Source organism: Cyanistes caeruleus, chromosome 1 (assembly GCF_971803275.1).
Source record: "Cyanistes caeruleus chromosome 1, bCyaCae1.hap1.1, whole genome shotgun sequence".
Taxonomy (NCBI): Eukaryota; Metazoa; Chordata; class Aves; order Passeriformes; family Paridae; genus Cyanistes; species Cyanistes caeruleus.
This window is the reverse complement of record NC_141701.1, coordinates 61,379,548-61,407,336: the sequence shown is the minus strand read 5'-3', so window position 1 is coordinate 61,407,336 and position 27,789 is coordinate 61,379,548. Positions and strand designations below refer to the sequence as shown.

The 27,789-nt window shown below is 38.3% G+C and overlaps 1 protein-coding gene across 1 annotated transcript in view; it reads right to left on the bottom strand.

Annotated features, from left to right (window-relative positions):
* Positions 1-27,789, bottom strand: part of LOC111925299 (dynein axonemal heavy chain 5-like) — a 152,215-nt gene continuing 124,426 nt past the window's right edge. Inside the window, exons 73-77 of the mRNA XM_023921726.2 lie at positions 23,306-23,494; positions 15,739-15,871; positions 7,146-7,354; positions 2,060-2,281; positions 1-731 (exon numbers count right to left, since the gene is read on the bottom strand). Of these exons, the coding sequence (XP_023777494.2) occupies positions 513-731; positions 2,060-2,281; positions 7,146-7,354; positions 15,739-15,871; positions 23,306-23,494 (972 nt within the window). The 3' untranslated portion in view covers positions 1-512. The remainder of the gene's footprint in view (positions 732-2,059; positions 2,282-7,145; positions 7,355-15,738; positions 15,872-23,305; positions 23,495-27,789) is intronic.

Below are 27,789 nucleotides of genomic sequence, written 5' to 3'. Positions count from 1 at the left end.
TAAAACTTCACTATGCATTTAATTATCTTGTCATTACAGCTTTAATAATGTTATGGATGATGAGATTTTAACTACAAAGTTGAATTTAAAAATTATTATATTATATTATATTATATTATGAAAAATTCTTGTGTTAAGATGAAAGATAACATCTACAAAAGAACCACCATAAGATGTCAGAGCAGTTGTCACTATCAGAAGCACTTTTTTATGTAGTGTTTCCATTATGAGCAAATTAGTTGATTATATTCTCACTTGCTTTATAAGAGTTGCTGAATTTACGTCTGCAGCTGTTTTCCCTCTGATATTCCCAGGATAAATAAATTCAGTATTTTTGCTGTGAACAGAGTAAACTGATCTATGTGCAGCTAACATAATCTCTATGTATCACCTGCCAATCCCCATCCCCCTGTGAGAAGGTAGACACCACTTTGACAATAACAGTGCAACACTGGCTGCAGCTTAATCCTACTTGGTGGTTCTTTCTTTCTTTCTTTCACAGCTGTCTGTCCTTACTTCGAACTGCAGAGCAGTGCTACCCCCCTCAAAGTCCAGTGATCAGGATTCTGCACTGTTTTCAGATACAAAGAGAAGATGTACGTCAGGTCTGTTCTCCGAGGCTTTTTGTAGACGGGGCAGGAGTAGACATTTCCGTGTTGCTTCCTTGGGTCGTTCAGCGCTGTCGTGCTAACAGCGTACACGTGGACAACAGGAAGGCTCGTGAACAGCACCTGAGAATGTTAAAAGATGCACAGGGGTCAGCACTAGGGAAGCAGGATAGGGCATCTGAATTCTAAACACTAGAACTAGAATCAGTGATGGCCTTCAGCAAAAGCACCTCAGCAGAGGTATACGTGAGAATACAAGTCCTACACTCACTACTGTGTTGACACTGACTTCAAGCCCATGGCAGCTCACGGACAAGAGCCATCAGGAAGCCTGTTGGAAGGAAAGGAAAGCAGAAAAGCAGAGACCTGGAAAACAGCATGCTGTGGAGGTAGATGGAAAAATGTCAGGGTGGTTCTAGGAGGGACAGCAACCATTTTTTTTTTCCCTTCCTTTTCCCCTTTCAATGATGTTTCCCATTCTTTCCCCACCTCCTTTTTCCTGGATGGCAGGACTGGAGCTACAAAAACCAAGCTGCAACTAGCAACCCTCCTTGTTACCTCTGCACTGCTGACAGTGGAGCTTCTAACATCCAAGGTGCTTATTGGGTGTTTATCCAAACTAGATCCTCTCAGGTCTCCCACCAAGATAAAGTATTCATTGTCGGGGGATAAAATAGACTCAGATCCTGCTGAACATTCCAGAACACTTGAGGAAGTTCCATGTTTAATGGGGGTCTTTTGACAAACCAGGCAACAGAAGTTAGAGCTGGCAAAGTTTAGTTTGGAAAATTTTCTCTCAGTCAGACACAGAAGTGTTCCTGTCCTATGGACAGGAATTACCTCAATTCCAATTCCAGGACAGTTAGCACTGGCGTGGAAAAAGTGTACAAGAGCAGACAATGACAATTTTCCCTGGACCGTGACTACAGTATCTAATCATTACTCCATAGCTAGATTTTAAATCTGCTTAGTCACATCAGTGAAATGTAACTCAATGCATGGATAACTGAGCATGACCCAGAACTAATACTTTTCCTCATATTAAAAAACAAACACTAGGGATTTCCAGTCAACCAAACAATGACCTCCATATCAAACGTAGCCCAGGGCTTTGGAAGCTTTGATAAGGTCCCCCTTGGTCAGTCAAAAGAAGACTGACTGTGGGGGTGCACTATTTTATTCAAACCTAACTGTGCTGCTAGGGCCCCTGAAGCCAAGAAGCCCAGCATCTGGTCTGCTCTAGTGCTATGCATCCTAAATTCATTTTCTGACAGGAGCCTTTTTGTTCACTTCTGGTAGGTAAAAAGTCTGTCCTCTTCCCAGCACCACTAGTGTTGGTTACCCTCTTAAAACCTGTTCTGAAAACACTGCTGCAGGCACTCAGCATACTTCCTGGTTTTCCCAGAGCACATGCATTATGCCACAGCCTGCTACACCCACTTGATCCTTACCTTTGGTGCTGACTCCACCAGCTTGCTGTTCCTGCGGTCCCAGCCTGCCCCTTCGAGGAACAGGCCATGTATGTAAACCCCACCAATGTCAGCAGGAGGAGGGCTAACAACATCTTCTTTCATCATCTTGGTCACCTCACTGCATAGAACAACGCTGTCCAGTTCCCACCCTTTGGCTAAATTCATGCGAGTTGTCTCTTGCCTCATGGCTGTCAGGAATCCCTAAGGAGCCACACAGGAATATAACATAGTGGATTTTTTTAAAAGCCTTGAATTTAAACCATTTACAACTTCTTTTTTTTTTTTTTTTTTCCCATGTAAGTGACACCAGCTGTATTAAAAATTTCATGTGCATATAAACTAAACTTGGTAATGTAAATCCACTGGTTTTCTACACTTTCTCAGTACCATGCATCCATACATAATTGGTGTGCACATGTTGGTGTTAAGCAGCCCCCAAGTTGGCCTATTTAACATATCAGAAGTGCCTGTATAACTCACCTCTCATGCCTTTTTTTACAGCCAACCAGATGGAGAGAGGTTTATAAGGCTGCCAGATTAATGTGTTTTGAGAGATTCCAAACACAGGTAATTTCTAATTTTTCTAACACTGGCTATATTATTCATCTTTTATTATACTAACATTGTAAGAAATGCTTTTCAGTCAACAAATAAGCATTTTACAGAACACAAAGGAAGTACCAGCTGGAATCATACCATTAAATACTGAAATACCTCTGACACTTTGCTCAGTGTAGTCTTTATATACTGCAGTGCTTTAGACAACAGCAAGTTAAACACAGAACAATCCAGCAGCACAGAATAAAACTAACTCTTTGTTCTAGAGAGCCACAATCTCATATGATGTTGGTATAAACTATCAAAAGACAAGCCAGGCTGAAGATGCTGGTCAGCTTCCCTGATACAGCTGTCCACAGGAAAGCACAATTCAGTACCTAGGAAGTGCCTTAGTCCATAGAGATGGGAGGAGAGACTCCTTTGCTGTTCCAGAGGTCATGCTGTAGATGTGCATGTTATTTTACCTTGTGGAAACCATTTGTGTATCAAGGAGGTGGACGAATAAAACACAAAATTGAATATGCAAGAGCAACAAAAAGGACACCTAGGAAAGAGTAAGTTTCCTGACATATTTCAGAACAAGGAACTAAAGCACCTGGAGACAGAGAAGTGGGGGTAGAGAGCCACATGAGGAACACACAAAGGTGGGAATCAGTGAGTCAACAGCACAACTAGGAAGAAATCAGGATGGGAATGAGGGAATTGAACGAGGGAATTGAAAAAGATTTTTGTTTTTTTCAATATTCACAGAGCAGAATGCTCTGTTGAGCTACCATTAGGGCCAAATTAGTGGAAAGAAGTCAGATGTGGGAAAATCAGCAAATTTTCTACTGAACACAGGGACCAGTCTCTGGCTGATAGGACTGGAGTGCTCCAAGCACTTGGTATCCATGCAATACCCTTTAAGTTATGAGACAATGAGGTGACTTTCACTAACTCAGATGTTTCTGCTAACTTACACTGGTTGCTTCTCATTAATATAATACCAGAGACCCCAGGACAAGTATTTTAAAGAGGTTTTGTGATAGCACAGATAGTGGTAATTGCATTTGAAGTAGTTGAGAGCTCCAGTGTATAGCTGAGGGAGACAGGATTAAAGGCCAAATTCTTCTATCAGAAATACCATTAAATGAAAGCAGAGTCCTTGCAGTAATTTGTGGAATTTTAATTTGTAGAAACATGCTAGAACTACTAGTTTAAAATACATGAAGTGTTCACTGCCACAGAGGCCCCAGAGGGCTACTGGATCCCAGATAAACTGAAATATTAAAGAAAGAAGAGCATGAAGAGGACAGAGACATGACTGTATTAAGGGAATCAGTTCAAAGGCACCATGGAAACACTGGAATAAAAGTAAGCTCCAAGCTGTGAGTTGTCTTCAGGGATAAGGTTTAGATAGAAGATTATTTCTACAGAGATGGCAGGACCTATACACTTTCTACAGTGGGACTTTTCATGCTTATCTGCTCATTTGAATGAATCCTAGACAGCGTTTGAAGACTGCAGCTGTGAGCTGGAGGCCCAGCTGGGTGTCCCAGAGTGGGTGAATGGCACAACAAAGAGCAAGACAGATTCAAGTGGCTTGAGGTGCCACTGTACAGCTGAGGCTTTGACTCTTCCCAAAATCCTCTGTCAGGGACAAAATAAACCACTTGCCGTGACATCTGTTTCAATTTCTGGTCATCCTTGCCTCTTTTTTTTTTTCTTTTTTTTTTTTTTTTTTTGGTTTGGTTTGGTTGGTTTTGGTTGGTTGATTGGTTAGGGTTTTGGTATTTTTTCTTGTATATGTGTGTTTGCCTTTTCCTGAATTTCTCCCTGTCCAGCTCACTGAAGCCTGCTAAAGCTTTGTCCCTTTGCCTTTTAACAACTCATGTGAACTAACTCTGAACCTTCTAGTGAGGGAAAAGCAGGCACACATGGAAGTTATGACAAAAACCATGAAAATAATCTTGCTCTCAGAATCATGTTCTCTCCTTTATCTTACTTTAGAGGTTCCTTGTTCCTCACTTACTTCACAAATTCTGAGCAAATTATAGCAGGTTAATAATTATTTGTGAACTAATTAAGTGGACACTGAGGAATGGGGGTATTGTACTTCATAGTCTGATTAGTATTCACATTACTTTGGCAGTATTCACATTTACCTTACATCTAAGGGTCGTAGAAGTAGGTTGAGGGTTGATTATGCTGAGTACTACACAATCAGAAAGACAATTTTGCCTCACAGTGCTTAAAATCTCTATTTAGGACAAGTGACAACAAGTGGATACAGAGATGCAAACAAGGAAACAATAAAACAGTGCCAGCCACTAAATGGAAATTGGGAGGTAGTAATGAGAAATGCCTAATGTCAAGTTTTTGATGAAAAAAATCCAGTAACATCATATTAACTTGCAGGAGGGAAGAAAATTCATGGCATTTCTTGTATTGTCCACCCCAGTTATCTTGGCCCAATGCAGATACACACGGGAAATCAGGTTTCATCTACATAGAAGTCTGAGCCAGCCCTCATTTGTATCACTAAAAATAAAGATTAACTTCTGTGAAATTACTGAATTTATCCGAGTGTATAAACAGTCCAAGAGAAGGCAGAGTCTGGCCCTATATTATTTTTTATTGCCAGAATGCCTCGTTTTCCCAGTGCTATAAATCTACTTTATTGCCTTGTGTTATCAGTGGCATTTATCCATTGACTGTGAAGCAAACAGTGAGATATATGCAAGCAGGCAAATGACTTAGGAACTGCATTTTATCTCACAAATGAAAGGATTTTTCTGACAACTTCTCAGGCATTACAAACAAGCCATTAGAACTGCAGCACTAACACCTCATCACCTCAGCTTGTTTGAGAAGTCAAAAATCAATTTTCTTAACACATGAAATACTGATTTTAAACATGGCAGTATGACTATTAACAAAATAATAGTTAATTAAGTAGAAAATTAGCCTTTGCTCAGGTGAATTGCTTTTAGAAGGAGCCACTCCCACAGCCTTGGTTAAAGAAAATGGTGACCACAATAACCATCTGATTCTTAAGCTTGTGATTGTCAGCACAAATAATTTTTTTAATCTCTGCACACCATGTATTTAGGGACTTTAAGAACTAGGGGTTATGAAGTGTGTAATTTTTGTATTTCTAGAGGCTTTCTCATTTACTACAGTCTATTAAATCACAATTTGTTTGGGGACATTTTACACTGATTATTTGGCAGCTCTTTTCAGAAATCCAGCTATTTTGATCCAAAAAAATGTAGGATGCCCTATCTGGGCTGGCAAAATTTCAGAACTGACACAACCCCAGAGCACAAAAAAAGCCAGCTGAAATGTCCAGTACAAAATCTCTATCAGCTCTTGTTCATCTCTAGTGCAAAAGCAAACACCAGCACAGCCAAAAGCCTGTTTGTTAGGGTTGCATCCAGCCTGATCACTGCAAAAGTTACTTTGAAGTATTTTAGAATGCTGCTATCAGCATGTTGTTAGCAAACCAAATGTGGAAGCATAATTATTTTATTAGAATCCTACTCCTCTCCCTCATTCTTGAGAACCCTTTGCTCAGGGACTCAGTGAGCCCCCTTCCATGCTATAAAGTTGTAACCAGCAGACAGCTGACATGCACAGGACATATGATAGATGGATATTTCCCAGCAGTAGTCCTGAAGAATATCTGCCACTGTTGCTTTCTCTATTCTAGGCAGCTGTTTAAGCTAGCTTTTGCATTGCTAACAAGTACTGAGATTAAAATAGATCTTTAAAATAGCTCTTTCCTAAGGCTTCATAGAAACCTGTTGGCTGGATACTCTCACAATGACTCATTTCCACAACTCACACTTCCCACAAACATCTGTGAATCATAAAAAGCTTTAATGAATGTGGATAGCTCTGCAAAGAAACTACACATCATCTAGGTATGTATACTTTACTTCTTTTAACTCTGCTCTCAGCTGTTCCCTTTTTTGTGTTTCATTTCATGCCAGGTTTTTTATTTTAGATGGTGCAGACAAGAGGCTGTATTTTTTATATGTCTCTGCAGACCATGTCTGGCACAATTCTGGAGTGGTATGAATAACAACCCTTCCATTTCAAGGAACTGATTTGCAAGGATAGAGAACCAAGTCCAAATCTCTTCTTCCTATATCACAGTTCTGGAACTTATCTCGTTTTGTACTCAGAAGGTGTTTCATGCAATAAATAAAAAACCAATTAGTGTAACAGAAGAGGCAATAAAAGGAAGATTAAGTTGAAATGTGAAAGCATGTACTTACCTAATTTCCTCACTATAATTAAAGCAGCCAAAATATGTATTTCATTATTTCAGGAGCATTATTTTGTTCTAGCAAAAATTTCTTCAGTAGATAGTGAAGATGTTTTATCTTATATTTATGCTAAAAAATTAATATAAATTATTAATTGTGACTTCACATAGTAAATATTAAATCAACTTGAAGTTCTCCAAGGGTCCAATTTAACTGCAACTCAAAAGTTATAAAGCCCAACGTGGCAATCTTACCTGTGGATTAAAGAATCCTGTCATCCAGAACTGGTTTGGACGGCCATCCTGCAGCCAGCTGCTGAACTGCTGGTTTCGCTCAAGAAGCTCAGTAAACCAAAATCCTAAGGTAGTTGACTCCCAGGAAATCCTAAACCACAGTTTTGGAATTCTAGCATCATAAATATTATCTAAAGCATCTTGCAATTCTTCTGACATAATCATGGTTCCTGGAAGATATGTAAAATGTTCAGAATGAACTTTCCCCTAGCTTGCAAAGGCAATTAAAACTTCCAAATGATATTCCGAGTCTAATAAAACCTCTTTTGTTGTGCCTTAATTGCACACCTGTAGCACTGCAGTCTTATCTGTTTGCAGTTAATTTGTTCAAAATTATAAGCCTTGATTCAAAGCTAAAGGCGATAAGATAAATGATGTTTCTTCTGTTGTTTTGATCAGAAACAAAGATATGTTTCTTAAACAACTTCTTCTCCCTTATACACATTATTTATATTCATTATATTCACAGCGTGTCTGGAAAGTGATTAATCATTGAAAACTTTTTTATAAATTCTAATGGATCCTACATGCATGATCAATGATAGAGATACACTGTGTAACTCATCTATAGCCTAAGCATGTACTGGCAGTGATTATATTCATGAAATTCACTGTTATTAATGAAAACTTTGTACATTTCCATTATCAAGATTCTCAGTGGGAAAGTAGTAGGTAGAAAAAAGCTAGAGGCAAGATTTATTTTTTTGGCAATGCATACTCACGTCTTCCATGCATAGTGCTGTTCTCTCCACTAGAATGTTGGCGTTTACTAAGACAGTGATTTTGCAATGGCACTCATTCAATTCCACGTGCTAGAAGTTCCTACATCTTATGTACTCTCAACAGTACTGGGATCTGGCACAGGGCCATGCCTCAAGATGACTTCTCTGTTCCAGAAACTGGTGCTGTTATTCTCTTATACAAACTGGCCTGGTACCCCAACTTTGATTAAATATTCATATAAAACTAAAGTTCAATGTATCCTCACATACACAGCTGCTGTAGTTGCCACAAGGACAACATGAGATACCAAACAGAATTAAGTGGCTTCCACCAAACAAAAATGCATTGGTCCATGTAAACATACCCATAAGGAAATGTGGCCTGTAAAAAGAAGGCATTTCAAACCCCTTCCTTCCACTGAGGTTGACAGGGCTTCAGTTGAGGGGGAGGAAAGAGTATTTGGAAACCAAGCACCAGCTTAATTTTGAAGAATACAGTGTTACAACCTTAACATTCCTATAGCACTGTGTGCAAATTTAGTGCTTTCTACAATATATAAATGGCAAATAGGCCTTGATTACTTCCAGCAGATAATGAGTGATCTCTTTCCATTTATATGCACGTCTCAAATTCTTTGAGAAAATCATTAACTTTTACAAAACTGTAAATATTAAAAAATACCATCTATCCTTCTTTGTAGTCAGGCTCAGAATCACATTCTGGGGTAGCTAAGAGACTTCTATAACAAAGTTAATGAACCTTCTCTTTGGGTATTAATCTTCTCTAATATATAACCAAGAGAACCAACATTTAAGAAAGAAGCCACTTCATGTCTTCTCCACTTTGCTTAGAAAAATGTAGTTATTACAAATGCTTTATTCACCTTATAGAGACACAAGAAGTGAGGGGAAAAGTCTTGAAATCTCCAACTTCAGAGCAACCATACTGAGGACACAAAACAAGTGAGGAACTTCTTGGTTTAGCCCTGGGGATCACTACTATTGAATTGAGAAAGAAAGAACTCTTTCAGCTCTGGTTATTCCTTGTTTTCAGGCTGATACATTCAACTTTCTCCTTTCTTTCTCTGTTCTTCTGTGCAGGCTGGAGCTTTTCTAATAGTGAGATACAACCAGTCCCTGCCCTGAAGCGTTGTGAAATCCCTTAGGATGTCTGCCTGCTATGACTCAGAGCAGCTGTTGGGAACCTTAAGCCAGAGTGTTCTTGAGGATGAGGTATGTTCACAGCTCAGGCCATGCCCATATATCTGCACAAATATTCCTAGTGAGGGGGTGTCCTCTCTGGCAGTAGGCATCCAGTGCTTGAATTTCAGCACTAAATGGCATCTGTGGGCGTTGGGATGCATTCCTGCAGCCAGAATACTCTGATCAAAATAAAAATAATTCACAAAATAAAATAATCGTCAGAAATAAAACCAGTACCACTGGAGAAAAATCATGCTATCTTTCTGGGCAAAAGTGGTACGGGTATTTGAAAAACTATTTTTGTTAAATTGAATAAGTAGTACAATGCCATAGGCTTCTCATATTTAACTTCCAAGAACCTCAGAGTACTGTACTATATGAAGAGACTGAACGTCCTATGAACTTAACATGACAGGCTCAAATGCTCTATGAATCAGACAGGCCAACTGTTTATAACTTGGTTATTTTGGGGGGTCACTCCATGACATTACTTTTCTTGAATGGAATAAAGCCCATCGGAAAATGACTGATGGTCAGGTCAGTTAAAGAAAAGAGGGCTTTTCCATACTTCAAAAATAATATCTACTATATCCACACTGCTTGCACAGTATACACAGTTTGGAAATGAGGATTCCCCTTTTTGGTTGCCTTAAATTTATACCATCTCACTTCAAAACCGCATCTAAATCTATCCTATTGCTGAGCAGGGAATAACCCAAATAAATCTTCTCAGTTCTGAGGATAATTCATTTTTATTGGTAATTAAAGTAAATAGTCTGTTCTTTTAAAGGGATTTGGTTTTAGGGTGATCCATTCAACAGATACAATGCTTTGAATAGACTACATCAGGAGCTTGCATTATTTCTTGGAGTTGACCCTTTTCACTATCATGCCTCCCACAAACTAAATCTGAAAACTGGAATTTACAAAATTTTGATCTGTTTTGAATTTCACATTTATGAAAGTGTCTATCTGGACTAAGAAACTTGCATATCTCATTTAAATGAGTAGCTAAAGTTAAGAACAAAGGAAGGACTTCATATTCCAGCATAAACCAAAGAAAGCCTTGGTCCACTGACTGATTCTTTTCCCACAGGCACAGAATGTAAATCACAAGTATCAAGAATAATTATGTAGGATACAAATGAGATGAGAAAAAGCTACTTTCCCCATCAAGTACAGTTTGCCAATAGCTGATATCATTACAATAAAATTGGAGACTAGCCCTGGAGGACAATACTTGCTAGACACTGCATCTGTTAAGCTAGCCTGAACAGTGCAGAGGAAAAAGCTCAGTGAAAGCATCAATCCATTATTGACTGTCCCAGCTGCAGCCCCAGAAGCTGACCTTTTCAGCCTTTAATCCCCACCCAAGTTTGCCTCCCAAACAGCTCACTTTGTTCTTGAAGCAGTCACACCTTGCCTCCACCACCAGGCTCCAACTCCATCTTCTATGCTGAACAAACATATTGAAAGGAAAATACCAACTTGTTTATAACTTCCTAAGTTTTCCTCTCTTTCTGCCATGTGGCAGCAGCTAACACTTGCCTGTGTTTTCTCCAAAGGTTTTTTAATTATTCCACCCAAAGGCACAAGGTATAAAAGTTAATGTATGCTTTCCCATACATAAAACTATTTTTTTTTCCCCGCCAGATTTAGTATGGTTCTGCTGGCTCTGTGACCATCACTGCAGTGCTGGTAGAAGTCACCTGCTTTGCTTCAGGCAGTTCTTTGGGTATTTTTCTTTTTCTTCACTTGCAGTACTTGGGCACTTAAGTATTTAGAGGTAATTCCCAGGAAGTTCTCAAAAGCTCATTTAACTCCACCACACTGTTTTAATCCCAAGGCCCCTCAACATCTTGTCACTTTCTTTTGTTCCATCTCTAGAACAGGAAAACAGGCAGCTGAGAGCTGCAATGCACAACACTCTCTCCATGTTTTACTTGTAGACTGGTATTCTCTCCAGCTGCATCTAACCTTTGCCCCTGCTTTGTTTTCTCTTTGTTTCCCACCTATTTTTTCTGGTGCAGAATCTTCTGATTTAATTCTTCAAGTCAGGAGAGATGAGAGGGACTAAGAAACTTGAGTAGTGTGCAATATTTCATATAGAAGAACACAAAAATCCTAGATTCTCTTCAATAGCTAAATCCTTCAGTCAGAAAGATGGCAATTTGAAAGTAAATTGTTATGAAAGTTTACCATCTCCAGTACTAAATGCTCTTGGCTGAAGAGTCCTTTCCATCAAAAGACTGAAAATAAAAAGTTTAAAGCTGTAATTTGAAGATGAAAATCCACACACAACTCTAGGAAAAAAGTCATACAAATCACTGCCATGAACTAGAGCAACACAACAGGCAAATAAACTCTCTTCTGTAGTTTGTCCTTAATATGCAATGTGTTTCACTAAACAGTTGTCCTGGCCAGCATCACGGCAAGCATATGTAACACCTATTAAGAAGTTCAGAAATGATGTGCCACACTGTGAAAGACAACAGGAGTCATTTTGGCATTCTTATCAGGATGAGAAGTAAATAATGGATGATAGCTGCTGAGCCAAGAGTAACTACCACAAGACACACTAGACTCATCCCCTTCATTTCTCAAATGATCTCCCCATTGTTACATTCCATTAATGTCTTTACTGAGTGCTCTTAATCATTTTCAAATAAAATCCTCACCCAAAAGTGATGAATCCCTCATACACACACACACAAACACACACACACACACACACACACACACACACACACACACACACACACAGTAGAACTTAGTAGGCAAGAGCTCAAGATCTTTTAGTTCAGAATTCTATTACCACTGTCAGCAAACTAAAACTGTTAGTGTTAGCAGTCTTATACCATTATGAGTCAAAACAGAACTTAGCCAAACAGGGGGAATGAGTCCATACTTCTTCCTTTCATGGGAAATTACCTTTCCTGTGCACTCTGGCAAGACTAGCTTCCTAAGCTTCACTTTTTCACCATGTAGGTTAAAAGAAAGTTACCACTTTTGACTCTTTTGATCTTCATTTATATCCCTCTTATAAGGTGCTACATAAAATTAACAGAAATTCCTTGCAGCATCATGATACAAATGCTACTTTCAACGTCATGGTGTTCTGAGTTGTAAAAAAGCAGTGAATCTTTACCTTGGGCTTCACACACGAGCTTGTGTAGATGACATAAAAACCCCACGTAACCCCTGTAACATATGTAGAACTACATTGCCATAGAAGAACTGTATTTTCAGGAAATGTGTTATCAGGACAGGACTTCTCTCTCCTAACTCTGCAAATATGTACAAATAGCAGTGGGAGTTCTGTGACCATGTGGCATATATATATATAATATGCAAAGATAAAAAAATCCAAGGCTTCTCAGATGTTCAAGTAGGCAATTTAGGCAATTCCCCAGGATTGGTTTGAAAACACAAAGCTGTAAGGTACCAGAAATCAGAACCAAGTGAATGGAGTTTTATGATCCAAGTAGAACCTAGATATAAGTAAATGAGTCAACCATTTTTTCTTTCACAAGAAGCCCTTAAATAAGTGGGTTAAAAAGAATAAGGATTAAAATCAAACTAAAAGCTGAGCTTATTTCCACTGCCAAGGATTCAATACCCACTTTCAGTGCTACTAAAAGTATGTTCCACTTCATTCATGGAAAACACTCCCACAGAATCTCTCTTCTCACTTACTTCACCAAGAAAAGGCATCAAAATGCTTACCACTCTTATTCAGTGTATGGAGATATAAAGACAACCCCACAAAATCTTGCAGACAGGCCACATTCAAACAAACAAACAAACTAAAAGGCTAGGAATAACTGGATGGGTCATTAGATTTTATTGCATTTAGAGATGCTATCTTCACTAGTGGGAGAGGGGATTTCAAGTACCCACTTTACAATAAAGAGTGGGGGATTAGCATTCTGTGCCAGAGGCCTCTACACTGCCAGAGGCAGGAGGTAAGCACGCTGGAGCTCTACATCTTGGATAATGCCCTACAAAGAATGGTCATCTTCTGACAGGGGCTCAAGATCTGCTGCTCATAATGCATTAAGATGTGGCACTTTTGGTGCAAACCCCATGTCCTACTTCTCCTTGTCTCTGAAAAGTTTTCTCTGTTTGGAACATGGCTTTTATTTAGGGCACTCAAGAGGGCAACCATCACTGCCGTTTTCTGATTTATGGTGAAGCTCTGTATTATGCCAACTGTGAAATAAACCTTGGGCAATCAATAAGTAATTAAAGCAGAAGTAATGGCTGGGACATAAGTGAGAGTACAAAGTGCAGCTACAATCTAATTACTACAATTTGATCCAGAAAAAGTATCCCTCTGGGCAGCAAAGCTTATTGGTGGAGATGCAAGCTTCTGGGGCATATTTGCCAACAAACATATTGGACACATGCTGAGCATCCTCACCCCTCCCAAAAGCTGAACTGCTTAATCTGCCCTCTGGATGGAGGGACAAAACTGTGTCTGAAAATTCCTTCTACATCCCTCATGTTCAGCTGCACCTGGGCTCTCCCTGAGGAGGGCTTTACATCATCTCAAATGTAATTTGGTGAGCAACATCAAAATAACAAGGTCCATCCATTCACATCCAAACTGCAGAATCAGATATTCAGGCTTCCTTTCACAACCTAAAGACACGCTTTGTTCTTGAACACCAAATTGATTTGAAATTTTAGGTCTGCTAAAAGTGGGTGCTGGGGCCTTAACAAGTTTGTGAAGCCAGAGCCAGATACATGAGCAGGGCAGATGCCAAAAATGACACAACCTCCTAAAGCAGGCACATCAGTTTTCCTCATTGTAAAGAAAATGAAGCACCTCAGATGACCTGAGACTGCAGTTGACTAGTTTTGGGAGAGAATCTAGTATGAGACAGTTTGTGGTTTTCCCTTTTGCTGAGGTAGAGTGCCTAAATGTTCTTTCTATCCCCTAGTTAACAGTCTACCATATTCACTTGATATAGCATGAACATGCAAGAAGCCATTAATTGTTATAGTTAACTATACATTCAATTTTGTTTTCAGAGCCATTTTTCACTATATTTAACTCGCCTGTACATAAGAAATTATGTTTTAGAGAATTGCATAAAAGTTACAGCATTAACTTGATTAAACATCTGGCAGAGGACTGCACCCGCTTTGGAAGTGAATGTGAAGTGCAAATAAATTATGTTACTCATCCACCCCTCTGCAGAATATTATACATTTTGAGAATTTAAATATATCTGTCAAAATCAAGGAAAGATTAACACTTTCTTGGATGGAAAATATTCTTTTTAGTTACTTGAAAAAGAACTCTATGCACATATAAAAGGGAACTTTCAGCCTAGGAAGAGAGGACAATTGTTTCTTCCACCTTGATCTTTGCATATGTTATTACAGGATATGAAAGATTATTAGCCTTGGACACATTTATGAACCTCTTTCGTAGATTCAGATTATAAGCATGGGGTTTCTGAAGCAGGTATTGTTGTCTTACTATATCATACAAATGATAGGAAAAAAAAATTCCTTTTGATACTTACATAATAAAAATACAAATTTTAAAAAATCTCCCCTCATGAAAGACATTGTCAGAACACCAGTAAGACAGATTACAGTCATCCTGTCAGCTATGTCAGAAGGGACTAATTCTGAGGCATTCTGACCTGCTCCTTGTGAGGACAGTTTGCTGTCTCAGATATTTCTGCCTCTTTGCTAGAGACCAGCAGACTTGGGTGAGAGCTTTGCCAGTGGAATCAACCCCATTCCTGCTTCATTTTGATTTGCTAATTCAAGAAGCTTGGCTCAGCAGCAGTACACTTTCCTTCCTGGGTATTTCAACTCTTGCAGATGAGTGAAATAGGAAGTGAAAACAAAAAGCAGACGGCAACATCATTATCCCTTCTTTTTCCTCACTCCTTTTCTGATCAAATTTTCCATCTGCTACTAGTTGCCTCTACTCTTGGTTTATCTTAACTTCATTCACCATTGCTCACTTTCAGCCAAATGCTCCTGTCTCTGAGAGATACAGAGTGCTGCTTACTGCCTCCTGTGATGCCTAAAAGAAGTGTGTGTCTCTCTCTCTTTTGACTGACACTGCCACTCACTTCAGCTTCCTTTTAGAGGCAAGCCATTTGGTATAACCAGTTTCACAAAAATGTCAGATTTCATCTTAAATTAGAGAATTTATCACCTTGCCTCCTGAGTTCCCTGTCTCTCAATTACTTAGCAGCAACACTTCTACCTTGTTCTATATCATTATGTCTCAGCTTAATTTCATAAATGACTCTGGTACATGACCCGTGGACTTAATCACACAATTCAGCTCCTGTGAGCTCTGTAGGATCCTAGAGAGAATCACAGAAGTGAAGCAGTGCTGAGGGACACGAACTGCTATCCTGGAGCACATGCATGCAGAATAAATTTATGTAGAGTGTCCTTAGAGATGCAATCAGGAGACTTTAAGGACTAGAATTAGTGGTCACATGATAAAGAGAGAGAAAAAGAGAACAACTGTGTGAGGGAGGGAACAGAAGAGAAAGTAAGGAAATGAGGAGAAATATTTATTTATGATATAAGCAACTGCTAGTAATAAATATTGCACCTTAATTAAAATTTTTGATATTGCAGCTTACCATCAATGGCCAATTTGAGATCAGTCAGTGTAGCTCGAACTCTGGATATAACAAGTTGCATCCGATCAATTTCTTGACGGAGAAATATGTTTATGGGCTGAAAAGCTCCCATCTTTTGAAGCTGGGCTTTCACCTAAAAAAGAATAGTGCAATGACTATAAAATCTAATCTCCTGTTTCCCATGCAATAATTCTTGAAAGCAAAAACATTTTCAGAAAAGAAACATTTTAGTAACAGATGGCCATTCAAGTCCTGTGCCAACTGTAAGATTTAGCACACTGTGACTCATTAGCTTACCAGAACGAGCTCCTCCATCATTCTAAGAAGGAAAAGTTCCCTCTTTTTGAAGGGACACAGCAGTTCCTTCTGTCCTTTCTAGGCTGTAGGGTCTTAGATCTTAAAATAAACCCACATGCTATACAAAAGCACTGTTTGATGGTAACTTCTTTGTATTTCCAAATTGTGCTGGGTGAACTTTCTCACTTTTTCTTGCCCTGCTGAGCTGAAATAATGCAACAAATGGAGTTCCACTTAACAAGCACAATGATATGTAAAAGATGCTACTTTCGGTAGCATGTGACTTGTTCATAAGGCAAGATGCTCATGGATACATTACTAGAGAGGAAAGATTGCCAGAAATAATACAGATGCCACAGAAATCTGTTACACCATTATGTGCACCATTTTGCAAGTAGAAGCCTTTGGCCTTTTTAGTTTTTAAGGATAACAGTTTCTCTCAAATTCAACAGAGAATATTTTCAAAACCGAATCAGTTGTCTGTGTTGGTTAAGGACATGTCATAATAAGAGCAGCAATAGCATTCCCTGTCTCGCTTTTGCATATGATGTGCATGGAATGTGCTTCAGACATGCACTGCATGTTCTATGTATATCAAAGATGAATGTATACTGCAGTGCATGAGAGAGGGCTTAATGGCACCTGCAAAAATCATGGTGCCTACACCCCATACAGTACCAGAATTCTTGATTTTTCAGACTTACAAGAGTTGTACCCCACTTTTAGAAAGCCAAAAGTTCATATATCTCATTGTATACATTTTTATGTATACATTTTATACAAATAATAAATATTAATAAGATTTCATTATAACTATGAATGGCAAATTTCTGCAAGATGAATATCATACAGCAGATGAGTAGTTAAAATCATTAGTATAAATATGCAAATGCTTTGGCAATTTCCAAATCTTGAATTTCAACCCCAAGTCAAATAAAATACTTTTTCTCAACTTTCTATGCTATTCTCCTTGGGAGACGGTTATCAGCAAGGTTATACATCATATTTTAATCACAAGGACCCATGGATTTGTCAGACAGAATGTCCAAGAAATAGGTGCCAGCCAATTATGCTAATGTTTTGCAGTGTGACAGTACATTTTACAGACTGAGTTAATGCGTCCTGCCTGTGAAAGAGAAAAAAAATACTTAAATCAGCTATTACAAGACTAGAGCTGAGGCAATAAAGTTTTTGGGCAATCCACACAATGAAGCATTCTGATTATTTCGTACAAAATCCAGGGAAAACCTCTGCTTTCTGAAAAATTCACAGCAATTGGTAATTTTGCTTCTTGACAAAAAGTAGAAAAGTTTGATTTATTTTTTCAAAATACTTAGAAGTCTAGTGCACGCCACTAATAAGAAAGGAATTACACAGAATATATTCTATGCATTTTATCCTTTAAATAAGAAACACACTTTTATTTCTAGTATACAAAGCATGTGTTCCTTCTGGGAATCATTTAGAGGAAGAATTCTCCCATTTGAGGAAAAATTGTATGGGAGATGCTATTAAAGAGGCTATTTTCCAAAATATTAATATTTATGAATCTACAAAGAGGACATGAAATAAAGATTCTAAAATATTACTGTGCTGATAATTGTACAATTTAACTAGTGAATTCTCAGAACTTGCACATTCTTCTGATTTACTTTCAGGCACCTACAAAAATACCCATAATGTGTTGAATAATGGAGCTAACCAATAAAGCAGAAATTTGCTAATACAACCTAGATATGCTCACAGCACTCAGTCTGAAGCACCAAGCATAGCCAGATATCAAAACTGAAAAAAAAAATTACATAGTTCTTACTGTATTGTATACAAATCAGTCCTGATCTATGGTGAGATTTACTGGGTATAACATAGTGCATTTCTTGGAAATCTTGTTGCTAAGATTTATTTCAAGTGCAAGCACTGAGTATGATTAACTAGTTTTGTATCAGGATTCTTCTTATCAAGCAATAAGATGTCTTACATCCTGTGCTCTATTTATTAGGACATAAAAATATGGATACCGACTCAGAAAAAAACCTCAAAACACTAAACTCATTAACCAAAATAGCTTTTCTGAGATTAATATACTAATTCCATAAAGCCCACTTAGAACACCCCCTTTTCATTATGCAAACAGCTATCATCTAACATAAAACAATGTGATTTAAGAAAGGAGCTACTAAAATCATAATAGCTTTGCCTACATGATTTTGCAATGCATATATCTACTGTGTCAGATTCCTTTATGCATATTTCTTAACTGTTCTCAGGTCACCAGTTTTTTGTCAGCACATACTTCATAGGACTGTCAGTAGAAAAGCAGTTGCTGAATTCCTGCCATGATCATTGATCAAGTTTCTGTAGTAGTGACTGCCTATGGTTTTCAGTAAATGCTATTATTTTCAATCAGACTTAGTTACTTGCTACATTCTTTGTCAGCAGAAATGGGAAGTCCATCACTCTGTAGATGGATAAGCCAAAGCCCTTTTCGAGGGATGTCAAGGACCCCTTCCTTGTAGTACATAGGGAAGCAGACAGTAAAATACGTAGAAAATAGAAGAAGCTCTAGAGCTGAATGATCACCATATCTGATAGTGTTGATCAATAAACCAGAGACATATTACAGAATCATCTATGTCAGTGTTTCAGTTCAGACCCTGAATTTTTTATTTTTGTGGGGATTTTTTTGTAGCCAAAAACCTGCACTGAAAGCTAGATTCCAGGCACACAAAGGTCTTAGCTTCACATTAAACTAACCCAAAAGGTGTGCTTCAGGGACTCTAAGGTGCTTCAATTACAAATGGGCTCAGCCTACAGGCCCATACTAGAGTTAGACCAAGGCAATTTCCCCAGAAAAATATCTAATGAAGGCCTGGGGTCCTCAGACAAATTCTTATTTCCATGCAGTGCTTGCTAATGTAGCCATAGCCTTAGAGAAATTACAGCTAAATCAATACTATAAAAAATATTTAAGGAAAAAAACCGCTGCAACTTGCTATTCCCTAGAAAGCTGTTTTTCAAGATGCAAGGATCATTTTCATTGTAAACTTCTCTATGTGACAGGCTGACATTTATTCTTGCACCTGTCTTCACTCACACAGACTGACTGGACCTAATAATTTTACCACTAATCTCCTGCAACCTGCGAGGCGAGACCCAGAAGCAAAAGGTGTCATGAAAGCAGAATTCTTACTCAGTGAAAAATGAGGACAGTTTTAGGTCAGGAGGAAGGTTTATTTTGCTTTTCCATCACCCATGTCAAACAACAGGCTGAGAAAGCATGCAAAGGTGACTCATTTTGCTTCTTCTCTTTTGAGTAAGTTACTTGACTGGTGAGAAGCATTACAAGAGCACAACAAAAGAAGTATATCATATATCATGGCATATATCATGGGGCAAAATGGTTGCCCTGTTTTGAAAGTTGTTGAGACTGAAGTCATTGCCGAAGGCTAATAATTGAGAAATGAAGGCCTCTCTGTGACAGCCTGAAATTTCTCTGGATTCACAACGTATCAAGAGAAAATACAATCCGGAGCTCTGAATGTCAGCAAATAATTGGTTTTGGTACCATCTGTCCCTAACCCAGTCTGTTGGGGTTGTAGCTCTGTGCAAATTCACTCCACGCTTTCTAGAGGGAGCCTCAAGAACTGATCAAAGGTAGCAAAGGCACCTGCTACTTTCCCGGAAGAGAATTTGCTTTTAATTACCTTCATTGTTTCCAAAATTTTTTGTTCCTTTTCTCCACTGATAGTATCTTTATACCTAGATTTTCAAAGACTAACATGTCATGGCATTACTGGAACATGATATTATTCTAAAATCAAATGCAAGCTGTGCTGCTAGGACTAATGAATATCCCTCTTTTTTCTGATCTTTTCCAATTAGGCATGCACATAAACTCTTTTTCTGACACATTCCCCTGTACTCTTGCAATTTAGAATATTGGTTTTATTTGTTTCATATATATTAGCTTGATTAGTATGTAACAATGTCCTGAATAACCAAATGTTGACTTAAATTCACAAACAACAGAAATCACCTCATTCCTTTTTTTTTTTTCCTCAGACAATGCAGGAAGCAATTACATAATCCATTTCACTCCTTATATTTGCAAGCATAATTCTGTTTGCCATATTGTAGCTTCTGCCAAACTCTGTTGCTTCTTCCCTCAGAGAATACCTAAACTCTCCCTTCTTTTCTATTCTGATCAATTAAATTATTGGTTTTATGTTAGTGAGCATAATATTATTTTTCTATTTTGTATTTTAGTCATTTGGGTTTGGGACATTTTTCAGTTTATGCAAACCTGCATTTAAAAATTTAGCTTTCTTTACAGTTCACTCCAGCCATATCCATGCTTTCTAAGAGGTTCCAGAATAATGGAGTGACAGTTCAGATGAGAAACACATTTGACATAGATTCTTTTTGCTTATTGTGTAGATGTGGCCACACTTCTGGCGCATAAGCAACACACAGTATATGGAACTGGGCACTAATGGCAGGAAAGGGAAATTCCACTACAAGGAAGATTTTGAAAGACCAAATCAACTTCTAAGATGTAGAGAATGAGACAGATTCTAAAATGCAGAGGAAGAGACAAAGGGTAAATTCACTAAGCAGACTGAAGAAAGAAATATTGAAAAATCAGGGTCCGGAAGAAACAACACCAAATCTCATAACATTACAGAAGTAAAATCTGTAGAAGTTGTAGTGCAGCTGAGATAGCCAAGGAGATATACAGAGGAATACATTATTAGCAATAAAAAACTCTTGGAAAACAAACAGAGGATATTCTCTAGATGGTCAGAGCAAAGGAATGACTGCCATGTTACAGAAACAAAGCATAATTTTTGGATGTTTCTGTGGAAAAGTACTGTGTCATCCATCAGTAGTGCAGACTGAAGAAAAGGTGTGGTATGATTAATCAAAGTGTAATTCACAGATCAAGATGCACAGAGCCTTAGAAAATTAGATATCCCCAGGAAGAGGTGGTATCTACACTTACTGAACTCAGAATGCATCTACAAGAAATACAGAAGAAAGAACTAGATCCAACAGCACATCCTCTGTACAAACTCAGATCTCCTTGGTTGAATCATAAGGGGACAGCTGTCAAGCAAATTAAAATAAAAGAAGTTTCCTTTGAAACTCATAGAAGATGTAAGAGAAACAGTACTGAAGCAAAGAAATGTTAATTCTGAGCATCATTGTAATGATGATTGCTTACAAGAAAATAATACCCCTCATGTATGATTGGCAGACCATGAGAAAAGATAATAGTTTGTCATACTGCTTGATGATGAGATGAAAACAATTGGTGATTTTTTTTAATACAGTCAAATGAAACAGTATGCATTATACTCAAATACAGCAGTAATAGAGAGAGACAAGAGTGAAGGATGGAACATCCAAAATAACCCTTTCACACCCTTTGCCCTTAACTAGTCCCTGGCTTCAAAACTGGTGGTCTCCAAAGCTAGGACTTGATGAAGTGACTGAAGAGGGGAGGTATTCCCTACGTGTGGTTTGTGTGCATAATCTTAGTGAATACACCAACAGGGAAAGAAAATGAATGAGCCTAAGATTAAACAGAACAAATGTCAGAAAAAACCAGTATTTGATCAAACCATTTTGAAGCAAAATTTGGATTAAACAAGTATCTGTGCATTTTACCTGACTAAAAGGTACTGCATAGATTTCCCAGGGGTAAAACCTGAGGTTAAGACTACCCTTTGGTTACAATGTAAAGTGCAGTAAGTACTATTGATGTTTTCCAAGTATTACAAATTCTTCAGGAGGAAAAAGTTGGCAGCTTAACAAGGGAATGAAGAAATAGTCCTTTGGAGGATTTAGCAAATATATTGTAAAAACTTAGCTCAATACACATATTACAAATATGGCAATACATATAATAGCATACATACAAAACATGCTATCCAGGCATTCAGTATTTTACTGCAACTGTAAATGGAAAAAAAAATAATTAAGGAGCTGAATGAAACTAGAATAATCTGGTTCCATAAAAAAGCTTTACTCTGATTGGAAGGACAAGGGAAGAGAACTGAGAAAAATTTAATGTGTAAATGATAGCTGTAAATCCAACATGAAAATTATTACATTTTTTAAATTATGAATTATTATTGCACTTACTAGATTTAATTTTATTTTCTATTTCTAATATTTATTCACTATTAAATAATAATATGAAAACTGGAAAACTGACTCCATTCTTAATCAAATTCTAAAAAAAATTATTTATATACTGTCATTAAGACTCAATAAGAAGGTGACAAAAAAGGAAAGACTCAGGTAGGGATGGATGGAAAAACAACAGCATGGAGATAGATGGTAGGAAACCTCGCCTCAAAATGTTGCAGACCATAAGTAGCTTGACAACAGGGTAATGAAAAGAGAAGTTCCAAGCTGAATTATGACAGTACAAAAGTGGCTATTTATACAAGACATATTAAATTTGAGATTAATAGTAGAAGGGAAGACAGGAAATATTGCCAGGGCCCCAAGACTATTAGTTGTTACTTAAGGTGGACTTTCTAAGTTGGCCAGAGAAGAAAATACAGCATGCATAGCAAGTTGTAATTCACAGTGAGCATTTTGCAAGCTTGAACTACGACCTGGGGGGTTGAAAAAAAGCACTATCAATGCAAAACAGAATTGTAAAGAATAAAGTAGTGGAAATAGAGGTTTTAAGTATTTACTGTTCATGAAACACTCGGCAAGACAGTAGAACCTACTTATAAACTGATGTAAGAGTCTCTATGCTGGATTTTTCCATTTAATGGGACTGTTAACTAAAAATGCAAAAAAAGCTTGACAAAGATACCTCTTATGGCTCAGACCCCAAAAAATTTGGAGCATGAAAAGGTCAGTGGTAAAATTCACTCTTCATTGCGGTGGTGTTATAATGGGACTAAGCAAATTGAATGCTGTAATCACTATAGGATCACCAGAATTTCAAAAAGAGGCACCAGGCTCCTTCTGTAAGCTACTAAGGAAAACAAGAACTTTCTGAAGCCTTTAATGGGTCTTCTGAGTTAAGGTGACTGATTAAGTGGACTGTGGCATTTGAAATATATATTTCTGACATAGGAATATTTTAGATAATGAACCAAAACAGACTTATAAACCCCTATGCATAATTTTAAGATCTTTTTAAAACACATGCCAGTTAAATTTAAGAAGCACAATAAAACTTATAAACACAAATGTATATACATGCATACATAAAACATCTGTTTTATGAAGTAGCACATACCTCATGAGGGTTATAATCTGGAGGTAACTTCTCTAGCATCTCATCAGCAAGACGCTGCACCACTGCTTCCCGGGTTTCTCCCCCTCTAGTACTGCTGTCTTTGGGCTGGATGCTCACTATGGTACTAAATGTCTCATTAGCCAGGTTGGTCTGGTAAGTTATATCTGCGTTAGGGTGAAGTCCAAATACCTTAAAGTAAAAGGTATAAAAATTGGTGGGGAAAAAAAGTGATTTTTCTTCTTAATTATATACATGAGACAATGCATGAAAATGGATAAACAAGGAAGAAAATTCTCAGTTCCATAAAACAATAGATATGAACAAGTCAGTGGAAGTTCTCCCCTTTAAATGGCCAAGGACCTAACCTGAATTACATGAAAACATTAACATTGGCTGCATATGCAATAGTGTTTTCATTCATATCCGTGGAGGGTTGTTTTTTTTAACTGATCTCATTATCTTCACAAGGATCATGCTGTGGAATACTATCAAGGGGTGAAAAGATTCCCTTCCTTTGGTTCAGACTAGAGCCTATTGGAAATGAAAATTGACCCCTTAGCATCAGTTCTTTTGTCTCTATGGGTCTATCACTGTTGCACCAGCTCAACTGGATGCCCCTGATCATCTGACCAGTCAACACTCCTAACATGTTATTTTACTCAGACTCTTAGGCTCAAAAGTCATGGTGACCAAAATAATGTCCACATCTGAAGTACCTAAAGGTGGTGATATATTTAGGATATTTTATCGTTTAGCTATTTTGGATGAAGCTTCCCCCTCCTTACTTCTTCTGAAATTGAATTATTTTATTTAAGATACAGCTAGCACAGAATTACTGCAAAGCTGCCCTTTGTCTGAATGATAATAGCTTTTTCAGAAACTTCCACTGAAATATCAGTAAGTCTGTAATTGTCAGATTGACAATTGCAACTCCTCTCCTGGAGGAATTATATGTACTGTGACTTATTTCACCAGCCCTCATTTAATTATAGCTATTACATATCTCTTACAAACTTTGAACCACTGATCTGACAGTGAGGAAGGCTTGCCCTCAAACCGAACAGAAAATCAAGCAATCTTCTGTTTCTCATTTTCCACATTTTTTCATACAATGAGTTTTCATATTTTACATTACATTAGAATTGGTATATTGCAAGAGGACACTTTGAGAAACCAGTATTTATATACTCTGAGGATGGAATTAAAAGGGCCATTTAATATTGTTACACCTGTAAATCTAGAAACTCAGGGACAAGGGATATAAGTGGCTGCACCATTGCCAAAGCCAGCAAAGCTGTACTGATTTACACCACTTGGGAATCTTATCCTTACAACAGCACAAAGTACAGACCTAATACCACATTTAAGGGTGTAACTATAATAGCGTGAAGGTAGATTCCAGATAGGATTTAATGTTTTGCAAATAGTGGTTTACTCAAACTGATTATTTAGAGGTGTAAAAAGAGAAAATATCAATGCACTTTATTACACTCATATTCTATGTGGAAGGAAATACACATTTGAAGGTACATTCTTTTCTGATTTTTCTCCTGCACAGTGAGGGCTTATTTGTTTGGTTTTGCTCTAGCAGATTTTGTGGCAATACTATAGCCCAAGTTAGCACCATGAAGAATATCTACTATATCTGTGAATGGAGCCTTAGTCCAAGGGCTAACTTCAACATTGGAGCAATATTAACAAAGAAAGGGAGACATGGGAGACAGATCTGGTACTATGGTTTTATGCAAGTGATACATGAAGAAGAAAGAAAAAAGAAACCAGTGGGTGGACCAGTTTTCTGAATATCCTGTGTACTAATTAAGGACCCAAATATCTCACTCTTTTTGATCCAAAATATCTGGGAATGTTCTTTAAAAAGAGAATGTTGAATTCTGTCTTTCAGGGTTTCCCAGCCTTATGAATCATCAAAATCAATTTCTAAAGCTCTACACTCCTCTGAAATCACTCTATCATCCCTTCCTCAACTGGACAGGAGAGAGAAGTTACAACAGAAAGTCCATGGTCTGAGATAAAAACAGGGAGAGGTCAATCTCCATTTATCATCACAGACAAAATAGACTTGACTTGGGAAATTAATTGAATTTATGACCAATCAAATCAGAGTAGGATTATGAGAAATAAAACCAAATCCCTAAAACACCTTCCCTCAGCCCCTCTCTTCTTCTCAGACTTAACCTCATTCGTTCCCAAATTCTCTACTTTCTCCCTCCTGCTCCTGTAGGGAGACAGGGAGCAGGGAACAGGATATGTGATGAGTTCATCACACACTGTCTCCAACTCCTGCCTCCTCAGGAGCAGGACATCTCCCACTCTACTCCTGCTCCAGCATGGAGTCCCTCCCCCATAGGAGAGTTCTCCATAAACTTCTCCAATAGGCTCCTCCTGAACTGTTCCAGCGTGGGTCCCTTTCACAGGGTGCAGACCTCCAGGAACACTGTTTCAGCATGGGTCACCTGTGCGGTCATAGCTTTGGCCAGAAAATCTGCTCCATCACAGACTCCTCTCCATGATGGAGTAGGTCTTGCAGGAACCTGTTCCAGCATGGACTTTCCACAGGGTCACAGCCTCCTTTAGGCATCCACCTGCTCCAGGGTGGGGGTCCTCCATGGGCTGGGAAGGAATCTCTGCTCCAGCACCTGGAGTACTTCCTGCCCCTCCTTCTTCTGTTCCTCTCACATATTCTCACATCTTTCTCTCACTGAAGGTTCATGTGCAGCTTTTTATCCTTCATAAATACATTATCCCAGGCGTCCCACCACCACTGACAGATTCTGCCTTGGCCAGCAGTGGGTCTGCCCTGAAGCCATCTGACACTGGCTCTGTTGCACATGGGGGAAGCTTCTGTCCGCTCCTCACGGAAGCCACCCCTGTAGCCTCCTGCCACTGAAACCTCTCCATGCTAGCTCAATACACCGAGTTTGACTGCCCTTCTCAGAAGACAGTGTTCATTCTGCTCAGAGGATGAAATTTCATCAAAGGAGCAAGGACACTGCAAGCACACTGATTCAGTCTTTCTTAACTAAAAATGGAAAAGGAGTGAATCAAGGATACACTGCTTGGACTAGCACAGTATCCTTTGTGAAGCTAAGAAGATTGGGAGATTAAAAGGTTAAAGGTCTTCATGAGCAATTTTGACAGATTTAAGAATGACAGAAGAAAGCCACAGCTTTCTTCCTAACGAGTGAAAATGTGAAGGACAAAAAAGATGTTTGCATTCCTGGACTTGCTTCTATTTACATAAAAGCCAAAGGTAAAATTCCCCTACCTCAAACCATACATACAGATTTTTTACAGGAATCAAAACACTTTAAAAATACATTGCAGCATTGTGAGATTGGTTCTCAAGTGCTTAAAAAAGCAGATCCTTGAAAGCAGCACCTGAAACCTGATAGAGCCAAGGTTCGTACACTGATAGGAACCACTTCATGAGCTGGGCTCAAATGGATCCCACAGATGCATTATCATGTCTGCATTTACACTGACTTGGAAAAGGTGCATCATTGCTGGCACAAATACCTTCGCATTCTGCTTTCACAGTCTTCAGGGATTCAGAACTTTCCAAGCTTATTTTATGACCTTGGAAACTTCTCACCCTCTCAGCCAGCATATTATCAGTAAGTGAAAACCAGTTTTTTCTGTTCCACTCTGTCTATTTAATTTTAATAGAACATATTTCCAATGGCATTTATCAACTTAATAGAAATGAGACAGAAATTCAGACCATTTGCTTCTGTTTCAATTTTCCAGAGCATTCTCTTCTGTTTCAGTTTTAACTAACTCCATCATGTGTGTCTGTCCTGGAGGGAGCAGAAAGTCTCCATCCTCCAATCACTGTGATCACTGTGATATGCACACATTGGGTCATGTAAAACTGGTTACAGCCAGGAGCTACCCTGCCCGATCAATTCATGGCAACATCCATATCTTTCTGTTGTCAAAATGGATCCCTATTATAACTTGCAAAATTAAACCATAGGGCTTTTTTGCTTTCATTGTTTCTGAGATTGCATGTCTTCTCAATCCCATAGAGAACTGTGAAATCACAAAATAGTTTGGTTTGGAAGTGACCTCTGATCTAATCCAAATCACTTGCTCAAGCAGGGGCAGACAGAGCAGGCTGTGAAGTACCGTGTCCAGTCGGGATTTCAATGCCTACAAAGATGAGACTCCACAACATCTCTGGGCAAATTCTTCCAGTGTTTGACCACATTCACTTAAGACATTGTCCTCTTGTTCTCAGACAGGTTTTCCTGCTGTTTAATTCATGTCCATTGCTGCTTGTCCTTTCATTGGATATTATCAAAAAGGCTCTGGCACCATCTTTACAGCATTCCAATAGGATTTTATATGCATTGATAAGAATGCTTCAACCTTGCTGTATCAACCCTCCAGAATATAATTAGGGTTGCTAAAAGTCCTCCATAACAACCAGGACCTGTGAATATGGGACTTTTTCCAATTGT